At 35.8% G+C, this 21,825-nt stretch overlaps 1 protein-coding gene across 2 annotated transcripts in view; it reads right to left on the reverse strand.

The window, feature by feature from the left end:
* Positions 1-21,825, reverse strand: part of LOC150100777 (zinc finger MYM-type protein 4-like) — a 521,809-nt gene that overhangs the window by 57,749 nt on the left and 442,235 nt on the right. For both annotated transcript variants that reach the window (XM_090402210.1, XM_090402209.1), the window contains exon 18: positions 2,294-2,419. In XM_090402210.1, coding sequence (XP_090258336.1) covers positions 2,294-2,419 — 126 coding nt within the window. The remainder of the gene's footprint in view (positions 1-2,293; positions 2,420-21,825) is intronic.

The following is a 21,825-nucleotide window of genomic DNA, read 5'->3' on the forward strand; positions in this document are numbered from 1 at the left end:
ATTGAAGTAATAACGGAGAAAAAATAAGGGAGAGCTAATGGAAGTTTAAGAACGCAGGTGGGCGAAATTGTTTTTATGTGACAGTCGGGGGGCATATTAATAGAAGATTCTGAAAAAGGAATTGTAGAATTGTGAGCCTTTAAAATGGAGGAGTTAAGACCGTAAATAAGTAATGGTAAATAAAAGAAAATATTGCGATTGACGTTCTATAGGAATGTTCGAGGAAACGCTAACTGAAAATTTCATCTGTTTTCAGGACGCTGGATCTATCTGTTATTTCTACTGGAAAAGGAGACGGAATTTAGCAACTTAGATAAAGCAGTAGAAGAAACTTTTTTTTTTTACTGGTAGGTACAAAAATCGAACTGCATGAGGTAAGAGTACCTATACTTTGGTGAATTCAGAATATCTTACTTCAGAGTCAGGAGGAATAATGTGTGCTACATAAGGATGATGAGAAAGGATTCTATTGAAAAAGAAGAAGAGAATCATATATCTTCAGAAAAAGGCCTTAACAAAGAAACTGACTATGAACATTTTGTTATTGTGTAAACAAGGTGTTTAGTCTAGTAGACGTGATTAAGTATATGTTAAACAAACCAGTAATAGAATGAGTCAGAGAATGGGTGATCTCTAAAGCGTAAGTTTATTTTAAAAGGCTTTGGATCCGGTTAATTTTGTAGTTAGTTGTGTAATTTTATTTGAAGTGTATATATTGTTTTTGTTTTATTAAATGTGTATATTTTGTATTTGGTCTTGGTCAGTGATTTTTCGGATTCTGAAAGAAATAGTAAAAAGTCATTGCACCAATTGGAATTGAATTCTTGTGCGTATAAATAAAAACACTCAGAAATTAGAAATAATTGTTATAGAGAAAATCTCATAACAAATGTGAATTGATAATAAATGAATTAATAAATAATCCCCCTCTTTATAACAATTCGTAACAGAGATCAAATCTCTTCATAACAATGTTATGTAAACTGTGTACATTTAACAAGCATAATATAATTAACTGGTTTTTTCCACAGCATGGGAAAGTGAAATGAATCACCTCCATATATAACATTTACTTGAACAACCCAATAGTAGACAAGATTAGAACATAGATCTTGTGAACTGAGGTACAATATTACACTGTTCTCATAACTGTGTAGGGAGGCACATTTTATCAAAGAAATGATGTTCCCAAGAACTTATTAAACAACAGATTTATCAATAAATGGTCACTTATTGATTTACTTGATATTAGGCAGACATTCAGCTTTGTCCACAACATTTTCTGGAGATATTTCAAGATTGGTTCCATCAGAATTGGCATCCACTTTCTTTTAAACCTGTTAAGACATAGCAATCAGCATTATTCATTCATAGTTTAACTTCAAACAGAAAGAATAAATTTTTTCTTTCTTTCTCCTCCAATTCACATCAACTGTATGAAATCAGGGAGAGAAAAAAAAAAAAAAAAGAAAGAAAACCTTATCACAGAGAATGAAAAAAAAAAAAAAAAAGTCAATGCAATGAATAAGTTGTAGACTGTTAGCATTATAAAGCAGGAAGCAGATAACCAAAGACATGAAGGCAGTATATCATATCTGCAGATTCCTATGTTCTCTGCTGATTTGTCTGCTTTTGCAGGTATAAAAAACCCTGCCACCTCTGTCTGAGATCAAAACACCTTCAACTGAAAAGTCCTTCTAAATGTTCCTCATATCCTGATGAGATTTCAACTAAGGGCTATCCAAATGAATAAAAAATACTGCGTTATCCTCACAACTGTGCTGCAAAGGCAATGGGATGCAATATGATGCACTTAGTGAGCACATAATATCATTTAAGATACTTGATGTCATTATAACTAGCTAGTGGCAATGTAGGAACAAAAATTCCCTAAAACTTATGAAACATTAGAAGAAAACTTTGTGTCAGATCACAAGAAATTACAAAGCTTTTTATTAAAAAAAAAAAAATCTATTGGAATGAATGAAAATGCACAAACAAATAGTACACGCTCCAAGATGATTTCTTTTCTTACATGCTTTACAAGTTACATATCACTCATGAAATACAAAACTGAGGTAACTGATAGACAAAGTGCTCTCTAACCATTGATCCAATACTATTCAGTCAAAAATTAGTTACAGATATCACATGTGTGCGTCTTCACATAAAGGAAGCTTTAAGAATAATAAGACTGTTATTCACCTCTTGAGATGAATGGATTAACGTAAATTAAAAATTTATGTCTTATGAATTTTTATAACTTTTTCATGAATATCTCTTGTTTACATACCCTCAGTGTCAATAATGACATCTTGTTTTTGTAGAACTTCATTCAAACATTCTGTAAATTTTTCATAATAAGGATCTGTAAATATATTGTCAATCCGACCATTTTCAAAGAGGTACTGCTGAATACCTAAAAATAATAAAATTAAGATAATAAGTTGAGATATATCAAAAACATAAAAAATAATATATGCTAAGTGTGCAAAAATACAGAAAGGTTATAATGTAGCATCACAACCTTTCTGAAATAGTGCTCTTTCTGCAATAACACTTATTTCCCAGTTGGCCTAGAAAAGACTGGAGGTTAATTCACCCCCCCCACACACACTCAATAAAACAGAATAAATTACTTTTCTCGGAGAAAACATGAAGATTTCGATATTTATTATCATACATTTAACTATATCAAAATGTACTTGCTTGTTTAATAACTTCAATGATAAAAAGATGAACTGAAGTAATAGTCATCACTGTTATTGAATCTAAAACAGAAACATTTATTGAGGGATTAGTAAAGTTTCTATTTTAGAAAATAGAGTGAGTGAGACAAGCAAATGCATTTTGGTACTGTTAAATGGCTGATAAAAAAATATCAAAATTTTCATGTTTTCTCTCAGAAAAGTAATTTATTCTGTTTTATGGGGAGGGGAGGGGAAAAAATGAAATTCTAGTCTTTTCTAGACCAACCAGGAAGGAAGTATTATTGCAGAAAAAAAAAAGCACTATTTCTGGTGTTATTAAAAGGTTTGCATAATGTATAATAATGTCCAAATTCTCATAGCCAGCAGAAAGCTATATAATACATGTTCTAGGATGTCCAGCCTATAAGAAACCTTTGACATCCTCCAATGTCAAAGTATACTTCCATTTAATGATATTAACAGGAAGAAAGAAAGTTACCCATTTTCCATTCTTCTGAAGTATCAGTGATCTTCAGAATTAATTGCTGGGTTGGCAAAAGAGGTTAACTAGAGAAGGGGGATCCTAATATGGCAAGGGGATTTATTTCTGGAGTTTGCGCAAATGGTATTTTTCCATAAATCCCACTTCTATGAATTTTGTAGTTTGGCCTTAGCTGCAGTGATGGTTAGTCCATTGGTATTGGTAAACTATACCAAAGAATATATATATGATGGTGTTATCTTTAAGAAGGCTCACAACATTATCTGCATAAGCTAGAATTCAGCTCTCCTATAAGTTGAGGGGATAGTTATTTCTCACATTCCATAAGCAGTATCATCTTCGTGAAGAAACAGTTCTAGAACCAAAGCAAACAGCAGAGGATTAGGGAACAACTTGGTTTGACCTTTTTTATTTATTTATTATTTTAATCAGATATAACAGGAACCCATTTATTAAGAGGCTGTGATCACAAGTATGCATTTTTTATTATTGAGGGCAATTTTTCTCCAGCCCACAATCTGTTTTAATGTGTAGAACAAAAAGAGGGATACCGGACATAACCAAAATTTCTTGCTAAGTTATTGGAGAGAATATCCAATGGCTGCTCTTTGATATATAAAAACTTGAATTAGATTTCAAGTAGAATAAGACTGAACTCTAGTGATCAACCTGGAACTCTATAAACTTGAGGGCATTTTATGATATGTGCCATGCCTGCTTTTAAATGATTACTGATAATGCAGAAACGTATTTACAGTCAAGGTTGGTTAATGAAATTGGTCTCGAGTTTTGGATATTTAGCTATGATCCTGACTTGGGTATGAAAACAGCATGGGCTAGAATGAATTCCTTTGGTATTTTGCCTATAAGAAGAAAAAGGAGGAATACAATCAGAAGATTGGATAGAAAAAAAAGTTCTAGGTGTACTGTAGAATTCTTTCTCAGACCATTTATCTGGCTCTGGGAATTTCCATATCTAGCATTCCTTTAAGGCTCTACTAATTTCATTGACTGCAATGAGTCTACAAACGAACTAGAAAGGTATCAAACCTTCACACATTTTATTTCTCAAGATCTTCATAATAATTTTCGATGGACTCTAATACGGCTTGTGCGTGGTCAGTTTTTATTCATGATTTATTAAATTCTAGCGATAGTTCATTTCTGCAAGAAATTTGTTGAGATCTCTATTGAAAGCAAATGATGAAATATTTAATAATGGCTCACATGTACAAATTTTATGGCCTTTTTCTGTTATTTGTTTTTGCCTTTCCTGCTCAGTTTCTATCATCATGAATTTCTTTACAAGTATATTGTCAAGTGGGTTACACTGAACAAAATGCTATGAGAGTGTTACTTGATTAAGTTTATACTATTACTAATCTCTGTCAACAATTTTCTTCCAAATTAAACTGTCTCTTGTCAGCATGCCAATACTGTCAGATCTGATATTTATGTCTTATGGGACACTTTTGACTGCATCAATCCACTTAGATCTAGGTCTTTTTCTTGCCATCTCAGAAATTTTTCTCAGAAATCTCATATTGTGATCTTTAATCTTTGAAGTGTGTCTCAAAGTCTTGGATCAACTGTTTTCTTTCAAACGTAACTCAGATCCATAAGTTAAAACTGGATTGAACACTGTTGTGCATACTGCTAATTTATTATTTTGACCAATTTTTTTCGCAATAAATTTATTCAGCTGACTTCCAACAGCTTTGTTTATTCTACTGTCTGTTTCCATATTTAATTTTCCATCTATACTAAAAATTGTGCTTAAACAGCTAAAATATTTAACTGCTATAAGTTCATTAAGAATACAGCCTGCACAGTTAGCATAGTGGCTATGTGCTTCGCAACCATATGCCTGGGGAAGGAGTGTCCTGGGTTCGATTCTCATCGCCGATGTGAGGGGCTTAAGGATCTTCCTCAGCCATAGCCAAGTTAGCTGGTCTTGGGCGTGGAAAGCAAGGTTTTTTACCCCAGTTTATCGGGGGGTTTTCATCCAAACCGGCCCTGTGAACACATGGATCTACAGCCATAAATACCCCCCATGGGGGGCTCAACTCACCCCAATAGGGACGGGGAAGAAAAGGGAGGAAACTCCATATGAATAAATAAATAAATTAAGAATACAGTTGTTTTCCGCATGGAAAACTTCAACTGTACTTTTTGGAAATCCTACAAGGGATTTCCAAAAAGTAAGGTAACACATTTTCCCCCCCAAGGATGTTTAATAACAGGTAGTCAAAATTATACACTTATCCACATCCTTTATTGATGCATTTGTCCCACTGATAGATCACTTTATCAATACCAGTACTGAAGAAGTAAGTGCCCACACTCAGTAACCAACATCACACTGGCTGATGAACTTCCTCATCCATAGTGAAATACCTTCCAAAAAAGGCGTTTCTTGAGGGGGGGGGGGGACAGAACAAATGAAAGTGTGCAGGCACTGTCTGGAATGTAGGAGAATGTGGCAGTTTCCCAATGATTACAGCACAACCACACACAAGTGGTATGTATGTGCAGTGTGTAGAGTAGAATTGTCATGCACCAAAATCGCAATGCTTGTCAGGAGTCCTTGTCATGTGCGTCAGATGTTGGCTTTCAGTTTGTCCAATGTTGCACAGTAAAGCTCTGTACTGACTACTCTTCCTATTAGCAAGAAGTCCACTAACAGAATGCCTTGACAATCCCAGAACACTGTAGCCATAATTTTTCAGACAGTGGAAACAATTTTGCATTTTTTGTGCACAGGAGATTGTGGATGTTTCCAGGTCATGGAGCCATGTTTGTTCTCTGGGGATAGTGTAAAATTCGATGTAGCTTAAAAATATTAAAGCACTTTACATCGATTTTTACATAGGTCAAGTCTCATGAGAACTGTAAATAACCTTGTTTGTTTCTATGTATATTTTTTGATAAATATGAATGTAGTTAAACCTATGGGAAGTGATTGTATTTACTGTTTTAATGTCAAAAACAAAGGCAATGTTTGCCATCGGAACTTTGTATATAGCTATGTGTAAGAGCACAAGAAAGTTGTTTGTGAGCTCTGTGCATAACATCTTTAAAGTTAGTATCTAAGAGTGCTGCTTGGTTTAGAAAAGTTTCCGTTGCCTGGCAAAATATGATCAAAAGAGTGCACGGAGGAGAACAAAGAGCAGGTCGAACTTAAAAGAAGATGAAAGAGATGCTGATTTTTTTGGGGGTTTACAACCCTTAGTGTAAGATCCCGAGATCGCAAAATAAAAGGGGACTGAGCCGAGCATAAGGTGCTTCCAGTCGGAACTAGAGCAGTGGCGGCAGAGAAAGAGGAGAGGCAAGTCCCCAGTTACTAAGCAGGACAGTCCAGGTCCAGTTGCCGACAGAGGAGAGCCGAGACAGCTAAGGCGAAGCGCTGTTACTGAAGAGAGCCAGAGCCATTCGACGGCAGTTACAGTCATTGGCAGTTAGAAGCCGAAGTTCCCGAAGTAGGATCCAGAGGAGAATTTGCCTGTATTCTGAAACCTCTTGCACGTGCTATTCAAGTACTGCAGATTGCAGTCCAGAAGCCCGCCAATATCCCGAAGTCATCAAACATCACCACCTATTCAACTGCTTGAAAGCCTTTGGCCTTAGCTCGGGCATCATTCAATACATTAAGATTGTTTAATTTTCATGCTAAAGCACACTTCTGCATGAAAATAAACAATAGGCTCACCATATCTGTACCATACAGTAGGGGTATTAAACAAGGCTGTCCACTTTCGGGTTCTCTTCTAGACTTTTTTCCATCCTATAACAACTGCTATTCTTATGAAATTTATCTCAACAATCAACGAGCATGTAATTTCTCTGCCTGACTGCAGAGAACTAAAACCAGTTAATCCTTTAACTAAAATTATTATTTTCAAATTAAAAATAAACAATAGTTTATCTATCTGGACAGATAAAATGATCAACTTTATCTATTTTACAGTCCTGTATTTCTATTAAGAGTCCTATCAAGGATCATTAGCTTTGTTATGTCTAACTATGTCATTCTATTCAACAAGGAGTTCATTCGTATACTTTTCATTTTATACTATTATTATCATGTCATTAGATATCATAAGTTATTGATCTTTGAGCCACCTATCAACTCTATATGCCTCTATTCTAGCCATACAAAGATCTCTTGATTTCCTCACTACATAGATTGTAGAGTCCAGGAGATAGTATACAACCTTGCCTTACTCCTTTTTGTAAACTGAACCAAAGTGATAACAGGTTATTAATTCTATAAATGTTATCAGTATTACTGCAGTTTGGTTATTGTTGTAAAGTTGACATATTAACTGGATAACATGTGGAAAGCAAGACTTAGATTTTATTTCCCACAATAATTTCCAATTTATGCAGTCGAAGACTTTGGTGTAGTCAATGAAGCATAAGTAAGTAACCAGGGTTACTGAATTTTCTTGACTTCTCCATATTTTGTGAGATTTGAGTTCTGGTTTTTGGTACCTCTTCCCTTCATGAATCCAATCTGTTCTAAAGAGATTTGCACCTTTGAGTAATTAATAATTCTTTCTTTGATAATATAGAGCAGGCTTTCTCAAACTTTTCCTATGAATGAACACTTCGCAAATCCTGAAATTTTAATGGAACACCTTGGTTAGAGTCGAGTATCATTGGTCTCATATTCAATGTAAAGTTAAACGCACACTATTACCGCATCGCAAAAACGAAACAGCCCACGCTACAGAGCATTGCATTGACCTTGCTTGTGACCGCACATTTCCTAGAAGAGATACCTCCATACTTCACTCGTGCTTGGAGGTATTGACAACTGCAGGCAGCTGTCAGCCAGTGGCTGAGTCAAGGCCAGCATGTGCTGGCCCCCTCAATAGCACAATCCACACGCAAAGTGAGGAATGCCTGATTTTCAAATATGTTTGAACTTGTTGCAGCATTTAAAACCACAAGCTATATTAATTTTGATAATTTTTCAGGGAACATAGTTTGGGAAATGCTGATACAGAGCATGATTTTACTTGCATTTGAGATTACTGCTATTGTTCTATAACATTAATTAATGATCTATGAAGAGTGTAAAAATTTCATGAAGAAACAACAGTGTATAAATAAATGAATTTTTTTGTTAAAGATGCTAATTGCCTGTAAAAATTGAAAAACAGAAGAAACATTTGTTCAATCTGATAAAAGCTGCTATAGGTGTATATAAGGGTTCAGACAGATTTTGAATATGGCTAAAACAGTGTTTTTCACCTTCTTTCATGTATGCAGCATTTTTTAAGATCAGTTTTTGTGGCACCCCTGTCTTCTACCCCCCTTGCAATTCTTGTGTTGAGACACTGACAAAACCCATAAAAGTTAGAAAAAAAAAAAACCTAGGAATTAATTAAAATTTTAATAAATTTAGTTTAATCCTTTATCCAAGTGTGAGCAAACAAAGTTTGCACCTGAAAGTATCTTCAGGACTGGGGTGAGTTGGTACAACACCAGGGCAACTCCTTGCAAAGGTGGAGCAAGCTACCAACACTCCTAATTCAGTATCTCCCATAATGCAAAACACATCTCCTTGCAGATATGTCTAATGTTATGCATTAAGGGAAGGGCCTTAGCAAACTTTGTTTGCTCACACTTGGATAAAGGATTAAACTAAATTTATTATAGTCTAAGCAAGTGAAAAATAAACTTTCAACATCTTTCTCTAAATCCAGAGTAATTTATTAAAAAGGTGGCACACCATTTGGCAACTCCTATAGGTAGAGATGACCTGCTAATGCTTCTGCATGGTATCTCCACTTGGGCCTGGCTCCCACTGAAGAGACCTCAATAAATGTTGAAACTAGTCTGGGTAGTGGCCCTTTCCTTAATGCATAACATTAGACATATCTGCAAGGAGATGTGTTTTGCATTATGGGAGATACTGAATTAGGAGTGTTGGTAGCTTGCTCCACCTTTGCAAGGAGTTGCCCTGGTGTTGTACCACCTCACCCCAGTCCTGAAGATATTTTCAGGTGCAAACTTTGTTTGCTCACACTTGGATAAAGGATTAAACTAAATTTATTATAGTCTAACCAAGTGAAAAATAAACTTTTAATTAAAATTTTGAAACAAATTTAAATATATCATCGAATCTTTCAAACATTGTATAGATCTGGCATCACTGCAGAGACTGCTGAATCGTATTGCCCTTTCAGAAACATTTGCGATTTCATCAAGGGAAGTCTCGAATGTTCTGGAAATGTTTCTGCAAGTATAAATAAGGCTTGAAATGGCAAGACGACAGTAACACAGTAACAGTGACCAACAGCAAGAAGTTGATAGTCAGCATTATTTTACTCCTGTTTGCAACAACTATGATACATGGTATAAAAACAATCTTCTCTAATGTAGAAAAGATTGTTTCTTTGCATCCCCCCCCACCAAAGGGGACACACCCCATAGGTTGAGAATCACTGAGCTAAAATAATGACTATGCTTATTCAAGCAACATCATCACCTTTCACTGGGAAGGAGTGTGTGAGATGACTATGACCTATGCAGAGCCAAGTCAGAACAACTTCCCTCTTTATAGGTGCTGCATAAACTAGGCCACCACAATTTAATTACAAGCTCTAGGATAAAAGTTTGTGTCTGATAATCTGCCGGTAATTAGTGTATGGTACAGGCAGATGCTTGAGAAATGAGCTAACCTTGATTACTGATTTCACTTCAAGCTCTATTGTATACAGTTGATCTGTAAAGTTATTATACTCTAGTGTGATTTGTCCAGATATGCTGACTGGAAACACGGCAGAAGATTATGCTAGGTCCTCTGATTTTGAACTGTCTGTGTAGACAGGCATAAAATCAGAGTATTCAACTTTATGAGCATCAAAGAGCTACTCATAGACAACTGAAGGAATGGAAAATTTCAGTAACCTGGTATGTATGAACATCATGATGAAAGTGTATTTGGTGGTGTCTGGGCTGGGCTGTCCATTGTAATCTCTAGAGTCTGAAGGAGAGGTTTTATCCAAACCAAATAATTTTATGGTGGTCTGTTGAGTGCTGTACAGATTCTCCCATTGTGGAAGAAACATAGGGATCATCTGGCAGAGATTTTATTTTTGTGGCATATAACAGAGACAGCTGCTGATGTCAAAGTGACAAAGTTGGTTCATTTGCCTTGATGTATAGACTACGAATAGGTGACGTGAGAAAGGCAGTTGCAATTCTGATGGCTTAATGGTGAATAGGGGCTAGCCATGGTAGGATAATGTTGTTAGTAGAAGCATAGAATTGGAACCCATAATAAAGTATGGATATTATCAATGCCCTGCACAAACAAAGCAAAGAACATCTGTCAGCACCTCAAACTCAAAAGTTTTATCCACCCTATCTTCCACCCTCAAAAGGTGGAAGATAAGGTGGATAAAATGTTCAATGATTTATGGCACTTGGCTTGTAACTCCCAAGAACTTGGTTTTTTGGTGCAACTGGGATTACTGATTGTACTAGTGGGAGTTCTGGGTCAGAAGGAAGACCACGTCTCTGTGACAAAAGTGCACACAAACTGTCTTCTGCTGTGAAAATCTGAACCATTTGCTAATGCCCATTTTGAGAGATGGCCAATGGCTTGCTGCAGCTCTTTCTATGAGGTTTGACATTCAGTTATCAAAGAAAACTGATTTTAGATGCTTGTCTTTTAAGACAAGCATCTAAAATTAGGAAGGCTTTTCTAATGGATGCTTCCAGCTGGACTATCAGTAGTAAAATGATATTTTCGGAAGTTAGATTGTGTTCCATAAAAAAAAAAGATCGTTTCTCTCCAGAAACCATAAAAGATGAAAGTTAACCATTTTTTCCAGAATCTTGAATAAGCAGCTAGCTAGAGCAATTGGATGATGGTTATTTGGGGATTCTGAATCCTTCCTTGGTCAAAGAAAGGCAATAATAATTGCCTTTTTTCAGGTATGCAGAAATATGCTCTCACAGAAATTTCTATTGTACAGGGGCAGCAGTTGATCAATAGATGATAGCAACAGATATTCTACCATCTCATAATGGATATTATCTGGTCAAACGGAAGCTGGATGGCACTTAAGCAAAGCAGCTTTCATTTCTTCTTCTTCAGTGAATAGCCTGTCATATTCTTTGATGATGTTCAAAGAAAACAGAATTTGTTGCCTTTCTGTTTTTTTTTTTTTTTGTGGGGAGGGGGGGGGAAGGGCTTTGGGAAGAATAAGAGGATAGTGCTGACTGATGTTTTAGCAAGGTTACCTCGTGAGTGTTGGCAATAGCTGTTATATCAGTCAGCAATTGTACATCCATTGTATTATAAGATAGAGCTGGTGGGAGGTATATACGACCATCATTTTCTGGATTTTTTCCCCACAGACCTGTTTACTGTTGGTTGTACTTGTAATGGCAGATGTATATTGGATCCAGGATACTTTTTGACTCTGACACCAGATGTGTCTTGCTTGAGCCTGGGTATGTTTGAAAGCAATAAGGTCTGTTGTTGTGGGGTATATTTGGAAAATACCCCAAACTTTGGCATTCTTATACAGCATCCAAGACAAGAAGCCCAAGGGACCCCTATGCTTTCAAAGACATTTCTGAATGCATAGCAAACATAAAAAAATAGAAACTAATAGATACTTCAAGCCCATCAACCACATTCACCAACTGTTATCCTGTCCAAAGGACAAGCTTAAATCAATGATGCTAGCCACTATATACCAAGCACAACATTTGTGCAACTTGTCTTACTAGAGTCAAACAGGAAGATCAGTTGAAATATGTATTTCTGAACATCAAGACCATATCTGGCTTATCAAACGTAATAAAAACACAAACCACAGGATCCAATGGGATAACACAAAACAATTACACAGATCTATGTATAAATATGAGTGTTTATTCAAATAAAGTGGTGAAGCCCTACTTTATTGACTGAACCTTAATCATAATGGCGACCTTTCCATTCCTAAAATCTAGGAAATTGTAACCCTCAAATGTATTAGATAGGTTGCGTTTTAATTAAATTTCACCAACTGTTAATTTTAATTGAATTTTAGTCCAATAACGTTTTTATCATAATTAATATGCAACTGCACATACTCTACTGTTTCTTTATTCAAATTCATTGGCATTGTTCTTCATTTACAATGATGATGTTATTGTAAGCGACATCATCATCAACTTGTACAATAAATAACTTTTTTACTGTGTAATAGAGTGATTTTATAGTTAGAGGTAAAGTAATGCCTTGAGCAAAAGAGAAATCCTAAATTTCTAGATGTTGAGGAAACAACAGTTGCAATGTGCTTATGCCAAGAGAGTTTGATGATAGAGTAATCCCAAGAAGAGAGATCTCATCTTGTGTAGAGATATACATGTTGTTGAGAGGTAAGATTGCAAGAAAATGATTCTTTTGTGTGGGAGATAAGGCAGAGCTGTGTTCTGCTACAGGTTGTCTGAATCCCACTGAAGAATGATCTGGAAGTTGGGTGATTTGTGTAGCACAGGTTTGTTGAATGAGGAGGAAGAGGAGTGCAGTCACCAGCAAATAGTGTCTTGTAGCCCACTAGAGCAGGTTACTGATATATGGAAGGAAAGGAGTGAATGAAAGAACCGAGCCCTCTGGAACACCAGCATTAGTTGCATAGCTAAGAGGATAAGGACACTCCTCTCAACCATCACACATGTAGTGTGTGTCTAGTTAGAAAGCTGGCAATCCAATTGCAGACGTTGGTGGTGGTGGGGAATAACCAAAATGTTGGGAGTTTACTAAATAGACTGTCATAACAGATAGGTCTCCAGGCCTTGGAGATATAAAGGGCAGTCACTTCAGATACAGCAAATTTTTCCATGGCATTTGTCCACAGATGGGTGACATAAGCAAGTATTGACAGTCGATTGAATGTGGTAGAATTACTGGCAATATTTTATTAGTTGAATGTCGATGGTTCTGTTCATTACTTTAGTATAAAATGAGATAAGAGATATTGGGCAATAGTTTGATGGTAAGGTAGCCCTCGGTTTACGCCTCACTTCAGTTCCTGAAAAAACGGGCATAAACTGAATCAGCGTAAAACAAACCAATTTTAATGGGAGATACAAAGTTATGTTCTGCGCAGTCAAAAAAATATACACATCAAGTATGTGTAACATTATTATATTTAAAGCTTTGATAATACATACATATATATTTGTTAAAATAAAATTATTAATAACAAAAACAAAACAAAATCATATACAAAAAATATGAAACTTCGAAAAGATATTACATATTTCTATGTTGAAGTTCCTGGTTTCGGATCACCTGCATATTTTTTTAAAAAAAGTATCCGGTGTTAACTGCCTAGATTTTCTTTTTCTTTCTTTAAAGAGTTCAGTGTAAGGTCAAATAGATGCGATTACACTCCTTTTTACGTTTGCACTCCATTCCCAATCGTGGTCCATTTCACAGAGTTTATCAGTCAATGTCTCTATGCTTGCAAGGATATGCTGTAAATCGACTGTTTTTATATCTCTCAGAGGACCTTCTTCGTTTTCTTTCTCCTCCTTTGGATGTTGATTTAATTGTTCAGCTAATTCTTTTAAGACTTCATTGGAAAGCGGTTTATCATGACTTCTGTCATGTCTTCAGCTGTAATACCGTCCAATCCCACCTCTCTAATAAGCTTGGTAACGTCTTCAATAACATTCTCCTCTTACTCTAATTCCTCGAAGTTGTGCATAAATGCTGGAAGAAGTTTTCACCATGCTCCTTTTAAACACATTGCTAACACTTCATTCTGAACTACCTTGATGTTGTTAATGCCCTTCAAAATATCAAATGACCACCAATAGTCTTTAATAGTTTTTCCTGAAGTGTCCAAGACTCTTACCATTTCTATAAATGTTATACAGAGGTAATAGGCTTTGAAGATTGATATAATCCCTTGATCCATCGGTTACAAAAGTGATGTTTGTGTTTGGGGGCATGTAAACAACATTGACATCCAATGGTGTTCTTACTTCAGCAAGGTTTTGAGGATGTCCAGGGGCATTATCCAAGAGAAGCAATGCCTTGGCTGGCAAATCATTTTCTTTATATAGAAGTGAAGCACGGTAGGACAAAAATAATTTGTGTACCAATTTATAAAAACGTCTTGTGTAACCCAAGCTTTCTTGTTCCATTTGCAATAGACTGGCAGCATGGCTTTTAGACCCTTGAAGCCAACATTGGTTTAAGCTTCAAAGTTCCGGAGACATTTGCACCTAACAAAAGCGTTGGGTGCAAATGTCTTTTGCAGCTTTAAAACCTGGAGCGGAACATTCTTCACAGGAAATGAAGGTGCATGATGGCAATTTTTTCCAGTAGAGCCCAGTCTCATCAACATTAAAAATGAGATCAAGAGAACAACTTCCTTGTTCTACACAGTCTTGAATTCTTTAGGAAAAGCAGCCGCTGCCACAACATCTGCACTTGTAGCCTCACCACATAATTTGACACTATGGCACTTACTTCGAGACTTAAATCTCATGACCCAACCTTTGCTTCCTAAAAATGTTTCTTTGCCTCCATCTGTCTTTTTAAGATCATCAAAAATTGTTTTTGCTTTCTCAGTTATAACATTCTGAAACATTCCTCTGACAACAGCCTGTGTCAGAGGAATGTTTTTCTGATTCAAGTCATCCACCCATAATGATAATAATTTTTCCATTTTTTCATGAAGTTTACCCCTGCTATAACTTACATGTTTTGCATTTAGTACTGCTGTAGATTGTTCCGCAGACCGTTTTGTTCTATCTGCATTTTTCATAATTGTAGTAACAGTCGATGGAGGTAAGTTCATACTTCTACAGACATTAGCACGTGTCTGCCCACCTTCCATTCTTCGAATCACCTCCATCTTCTTTCCAAGTGCGATTGATTTTCGAGCCTTCTTAACACCAAGTTATGCTAACTTTTCTGCAGTTGTTTTATCAGACATGGTATGTAATTACGTACTTTATCAATTTAAATACGTATGTAAAAAAAAATTAAATAGAACAATTAGGTAGATTCAACAGTAAAACTAGATTTGATACATATACACCACAGTAGCTCGGTAAACACTCAAACACTAGAGTGCCTGCTAGTGTCGTTTCTCAGTCAGACCACACTACAGTAAGAAAGCACATGGAGGCATCTAGCACTATTGTGAATGGCGTAAATTGAACTGTCGTAAACCGAGAGCTGCCTGTATTTGATACCTTCTAATGAATAGGTTGTGTAGACTAATTTGATGCTTGAGGACAGATAACAGCAGAATATGAAAGCATGAGTGGCAAAGGAGAAGTGTGTGCATGTCACCTTTTTATATTTTCATATTCCACTGGTATCTATCCTGAAGCATGGATATTAATCCATGTACTTAGTTATAATGAATACAATACTTAGTTATAATGAGCACAGGGGGACTAACAGAAGTCCCTCGCTATAATCATTACTATATCAGTGATGAGTTAAATCTACTTCCTTTAATTTTTTTTTTTTTTAAATTCTCAATAACTCGATAAAAAAAAAAAAATATTTAAAAAAAAGAAGTATTAGAGAAAAAAAAAATTACATACGTAGATATTATTTGTCCATAATTTTAAAACCATACACTTAATACTAAACACAGTTTATTTCTCTGTAATTAAAACCAATAGTAATTAATAATAAACACAATTCAAATTATACAGCCAACCACTGTTACATACAAAATCGCAGCATCCAAATTGTTTAGCAAATTTTTTCTGCTTGAGTCTTCAATATTGGAGAATGCAACACTTCTTTTGTGTAGTGAACCATTGAAGCAATGCTTCATCGATGTTTGTAAGCTTGAACTTTCTAAATTTTTTTGTTTCAGTTATGTTGTTTTCCAGTGCCGATATGAAAACATCTTTATTCTTCTGCAATGTCAATACTGTTGAAGAGGACAAAGTTTTCTTTGTCCTCTTCAACATTTTTTGTACCATCTCATAACTCAAGAATAATTTTACTTTTTCATGCAGACATGTTTATGACAGAAGGGTTTGTTTTTAACTGATTTTACAGTCATGCCAGTGTTTGGGTAAAGGGGAAAGGGCTGGAGGCCAGACATTGGAGAGGTAGGTAGAGTGGGGGGGGGGGGATGGTTCCCAAAGGCAAGATTAGGTTATAAACCAGCTTGTAATCCAGTGCAGGTGGAATAAAAGCTAAATCAGTCCTTTCATTTTTGCCTATTCCAAGAACTTCCTGAGCAATTAAGAATATTTACATAGTTACAAAAATTTGTAAGGTATATTTTTGTAATATGCTTGTTCCAGTGAGCAATTGTATGGGAATATGTGTAAATTAAAATCATTATGGCCTTTTGTTCATTAAAGCTGTGATCTTGTTATTTTTGTGCTTGTTACAACAAAGTTCGATTGTACTGCCTGGAGCACACACACCCTTTAGGACAATTGCAGAAATGCCATCAGGGATAGGAGAAAATTCATATTTCTTTCTGCCAAAAGGTCAAAGACAGAATTGTGTGGCAAGTGTTTGGAATGGTTGGGGGGGGGGGGACTTCTGCCACTGTCAACCATTAGAGGAGAGGTTGGCTCTTTCTGTGAGTGATGATGCACTAGAACCATTATGCAAATAACAGTGGTGGGAGCAGTGATAGAAGTTACGGCTGATGGCAAGAGACTAGAAGGCACGATTGCTGTCTGGATAGGATGCAAGATTCCTGCTTTTAGCTCATTCAAAATCTGTTTTGGATGAGCTGATAATTTCCTTGCAGTTATTCCATGCTTTCGTATTAGCAATAAAGAAAGATGGTGTTCTGGATGAGAGCCAGTTATAGTATGCTCAACTGTTTACTTGTACACCTTTTGGAGAACCACTGCTTACTCAGGAGCTGGGAATGTAGAGTGGAATGGGGAATAAATGCTTCCATACCTATGAGGATTATTTAAGTAACATTTTCAGTGCATATGCTTACGTCAATTAGTTAGAAACAGTACACCAACCAAGGAAATGAGGCAAGGCATAGAGGTTGTTTAGATCATCATCATTATATAATATCATACATGTCAGCAGGAGTGGCTGTGTGTATGTTGCTCCATGGGGAAAGAGAATTGGTATGATATGAATTACCTAAAAGATAATCAACGTTCACAGTGTACTTCGAAGGGTAGCTGGTAAGGAAGAGGTCTGGGTATTTGAAGAATGGTTAGGGTTATCCGGTATTCGAGCAGGCAAGTGAACGATTTGTATAAGGTTACTCATATATAGGAAATGTCTAGAATTTCCACTTGCTTCATCAGCAACTTGAGGAGGAAAGCCAATAAAATGTTGTGAACATTAAAATCCTTAAGGAAAATGACCTTCCTGTTAGAAAGGTTAGACTTAAAAAAATCAATGCTTAATAAGCGGAAAAAAGTTTGGAATAGTTGGAGGCATTAGGGGAACGATAAAGATGGCAGATAAAATTTGAGATGAAATGAGTCAAAGAGTGTGTAATTAAGAAAGTGGACATGAGCAGTATTTGAGGAAGATGTAATTTAAGTGTGAAAAGCAGGTGATGCCTTACAGACTGCAAATGGAAATAGACATTCTTTAGGTTGGAATTGATACAAAAATGTCTGAGGTGGCTCTATAGGGCTCTCTCTGATGTTTGTTGTTGTTGTTTATCACTTGGGCCAAGCACATTCTGTATGCAATGTCCAAATTTTGGTTTTCAGGGTGGCTATCAGCAGTACCTGTTTTTCACATCAGCATCCCTTGTTTATAGTCTATGTTTTATCACCATTTTGACATTTTCCTCCACTTCACAGCACAAATATGACCAACTTCCTGCTGGGAAAAGATAAGATCCAGATGAATTTCTATACATGGGGATTGGGTGCATTTGTATTTACAGTTTATAGCTGATATTTGGATCTGATTGTCAGCATGTCACTGATCACTTTTCCCAGGTGCAGGAAGTTTTTGCGTCTTTATGTGTGCGCACATGGGTCTGAAGTTGCAATATCCTGACAGTGTTTTTGGGGGCTGCTTTTACATGTTTTGACATATTAAAACTATGTTCCATGATCTGCTTTCCAAAAGATGAAATTCACCCATTATCAGTACTAGGTGGATAAATTTCAATGCCAGTGTAAACTCCTTTATAATAGAACAGTCTGGTGAATCTGCAGTTAAAGTGAAAACAGAACACCAGAATTGTATAGTTATGGACGAGGTGGATTAGTAGAGTAAGCAACGTGTTCAACACCCTACATGCAGTTATATGGAGAAAAACTGTTGAGTTAAAAAAGACTCTGCTTCAAAAGTTCAGAATATTCTGGGAATCACCCAGATTCTTTACAGAACACTTTTAACCAAAACATACTGATGTAAAACATTTCAAAAAAGGATAGACTAATTCTACATTTAAATCAACAAATCACTGCCCAATTTTATTTGTGCCCAGAGGATGTGTTCTAAATACCTAGATATTTAGAATACAAAATATCTAGATATTCTGTGTTCTTATTCAAATTATTTTGTATAAGCTAATCCACAATTTTTCTTATTTATATTGCTTATGGAGTTTCTTCACTGATTTTGGCAACCCTTCTGGATGAAGAAGGTTGACATTTTCAGAAGTGCCCATTGACCAGTTGAGTGTAATATTTAAAAAAAAAAAAAAGTACTGGTGTTGTTACTGCCTCTTGCAGTTTTTGTTTTATATTTTGTTTTCACTTGATATTTTGATGGTTTCTTGACATGGATGAGGTTTGTGGTGACAACTTATTTCCCCTAGCTACACTGTCAATGGCATATTTTAAAAATGCCAAAAAATTATATTCTAGTTCAATTTTTGATCCAAGTATACACAAAGTTTGTGCATGAAGAATCTTCATAACTAGGTTGCTTGTATATAGAAGCTTGAGATGTAACATTAATTGCCTTAGTTCCCCATAATGCAAAGCACACATCCATTGGGTGTGTATAATGACACTTTCCATATGTATTATGGGAAGGGCCATTAACTAGATCAGTTTGATCTGCTAAAGTGCAGGGGATACCTCTCAAAAACACTCTAAATGATCTACAAGATCACTTTAAATCTCAATGAGTGACCATAAAGGATCACTACTAAACTCATCGATTCTGACCTGGAACACTCTGGGACAGGAAATGCAGCAGTTGTTCCACTCAGTAACAGGCAAAAAACCACCACCAAGCAGAACTGCTCTACTACCCAAGAAGCAAGCTGCCATCAGTGAGAGCCAGACCCAGAAGAAACATCGAGGTTAAAGTAATGCAGAAGTCACATATTTCTCAATATACAAGTATTGAAAACCTTATTATTAAAATACTCTGGATTACAGTTAGTTGGTGAAAGTTTTTCCGCTTGGTTATAAATTAAAGATGCAAAGAGAAATTATGTTCTTGTTTAATCCTTTATCCAAGAGTATGTTTGAAGATCCTAGTCATGAAGATGCTTCATGTGCAAACTTTGTTCAATTACACTTGGATAAAGGATTAATCACAAATATAATTTCTTGGAATCTTCAAGTGAAAACACTTTCAACAAATAGCATAATTTTTTCCATATAGTAAGTCCTCATCTCCATTACCAAAGGGAATGGTTGATTGATTTAAGTTTTATTGAAGTAAGGTCAGCAAAGTCATATTGCAGCATAGCAATGGTTACATTAGTACACAGGGTGTTAATAAATAGTAAAAAAGTAATAAATTAGTAAAAAAAGAAAAAAAAATTATGTACAAAAAAAAAAGCAATGCATATTCATAATTTAAATACAATATAATTCATAATTTAAATACAATATATAAAATTGTGTTTGTATAAATTAATTCTTTGTAACTCTGGATTAGGGTTAGTTGGTGAAAGTGTTTCCACTTGGTTATAAATTAAATGCAAGATGCCAAGAAACATTGTGGAATTTGTCATGTCTGATAACATCTCATGATAATATCATGAGCCATATACACTCATGTGTATATGGCTCAGCCAGAGAAGTAAAAATTTCATTTCACTAGAATATGCAAATAGTAAGACGTATTGCACTGTTCAAACATAGGTGGGTTATCAGTCCACAGTAGATAAGAATGTATAAGATGAGTGTGACCTATGCAGAGCCTAGCAAGAACAACTTCCTCTCTTCTGTTTCTACATTGACTAGACTGCCAATGCTTAATTTCAGGCTTAATATCATGCAATTTGTTTGTCAGAACTTCATACCATGATGAGGGCCACTGGGTAGTTAGCTTGATCTTATAAAATGTCTGTAAATAAATAAAATGTCTTGATCTTAAAAAATGTATAGGGAATTGTTAAATAGTACGAGATGATCAAGAAGCTGAATCTGCATTTTCATTTCCCTTAATTGCAATGTGCCTGGGATAACCAAACATCAAAATTAAGGATCACCATTTTGTACAACAATTGTAGAACCTCACAAAGCACTGGATGTGGATTATACATAGGATAGAAGATATCCTGTAAAGAACTAAAAGAGTTTGTATACATTATGCACTTTCGGTAGCAGTTCTCTTTTATATGCACAAGTGTAAGATGAAGGGCATGAAACTCTGCTGTATAATTACTGCAATCGAGCAGGATCTGGTTGGAAATAGTAAAATCAGGAAACACAGCAACTCGGCCAACAGAGATCTCTCATCTTGAACCAACAGTATAGATGGGCAAAAATCAGAGTGGATCACTGTGTGTATTAAACAATTGAAGGTAGACGGATGATGGTGTACAAAACTTTTATAGTTGAAAAGTGAGAGGTTACAGGATGAAGTACAAACCTGTCATGGAGGAATACTGTTATGTTTAGTGCAGGTAATGTTATCAACATTCATGCCATTCGTTTCCCTAATCTCTTTAACATGCATACCAAAAGGACGTATGGCAGTCTGAAAAGTGATACTGAGCCTCCCAACATAGAGAAAACAGACTAGTCCATGTAAGGTGCTCTGGGAGAGACTCATTTTTATGGCATGGGTAAGAGACAACTTTTTCCATATAAGTGATACAGCTAGTTCTTTTGCATCAACATAAAGGCTTTGAGCGATCTGCAGCTGCATCAGCAGTCTAAACATTTCCCTCAATTCCAAAGTGGCTGGGAATTCAGCAAAACCGAACAAGAGAAATTAAGGGTATTTAGTCCTTGTTTTGTACAACAGTTGCAGAACCTCATAAATCACTGGGTGTGAATTGTACATAGGAGATGGCTAATAAAGAATTCAATGATTCTGTATAAATCATGTGCTTTTGGTTGCAGTTTTCTTTTATATAGCAAAAGCTGAACTGCATGCAATTCTGTTATATAATTGCTGCAATTGAGTGGGATCTGACTGGATATGATAAAGTCAGAATACAGAGCAGCACAACTCACACTTGTCTCAGATCTTGAACAATCAGTATAGATGGAAAGGAAATCAGTGTTTTGCTCTGTGCCCATTAAATAACTGTATTCAGATGGATAATGGAGTGTCAGACTACCTTGGTTGACACCGTGAGAGAACAAGCCTCAATGCAGGAATGCTGTTATGTTTGGTACAGGTTGTGAATATTCATACCAATAGCTTGTACAATCTCCTTAACAAGCATATCAAATGAATGTAAGACTGTCTGATGTGTGTAA

The sequence above is a fragment of the Typopeltis vanoorti genome, chromosome 12, assembly GCF_054136105.1.
Source record: "Typopeltis vanoorti isolate ZY-2024b chromosome 12, IOZ_Tvanoo_1.0, whole genome shotgun sequence".
Classification (NCBI taxonomy): Eukaryota; Metazoa; Arthropoda; class Arachnida; order Uropygi; family Thelyphonidae; genus Typopeltis; species Typopeltis vanoorti.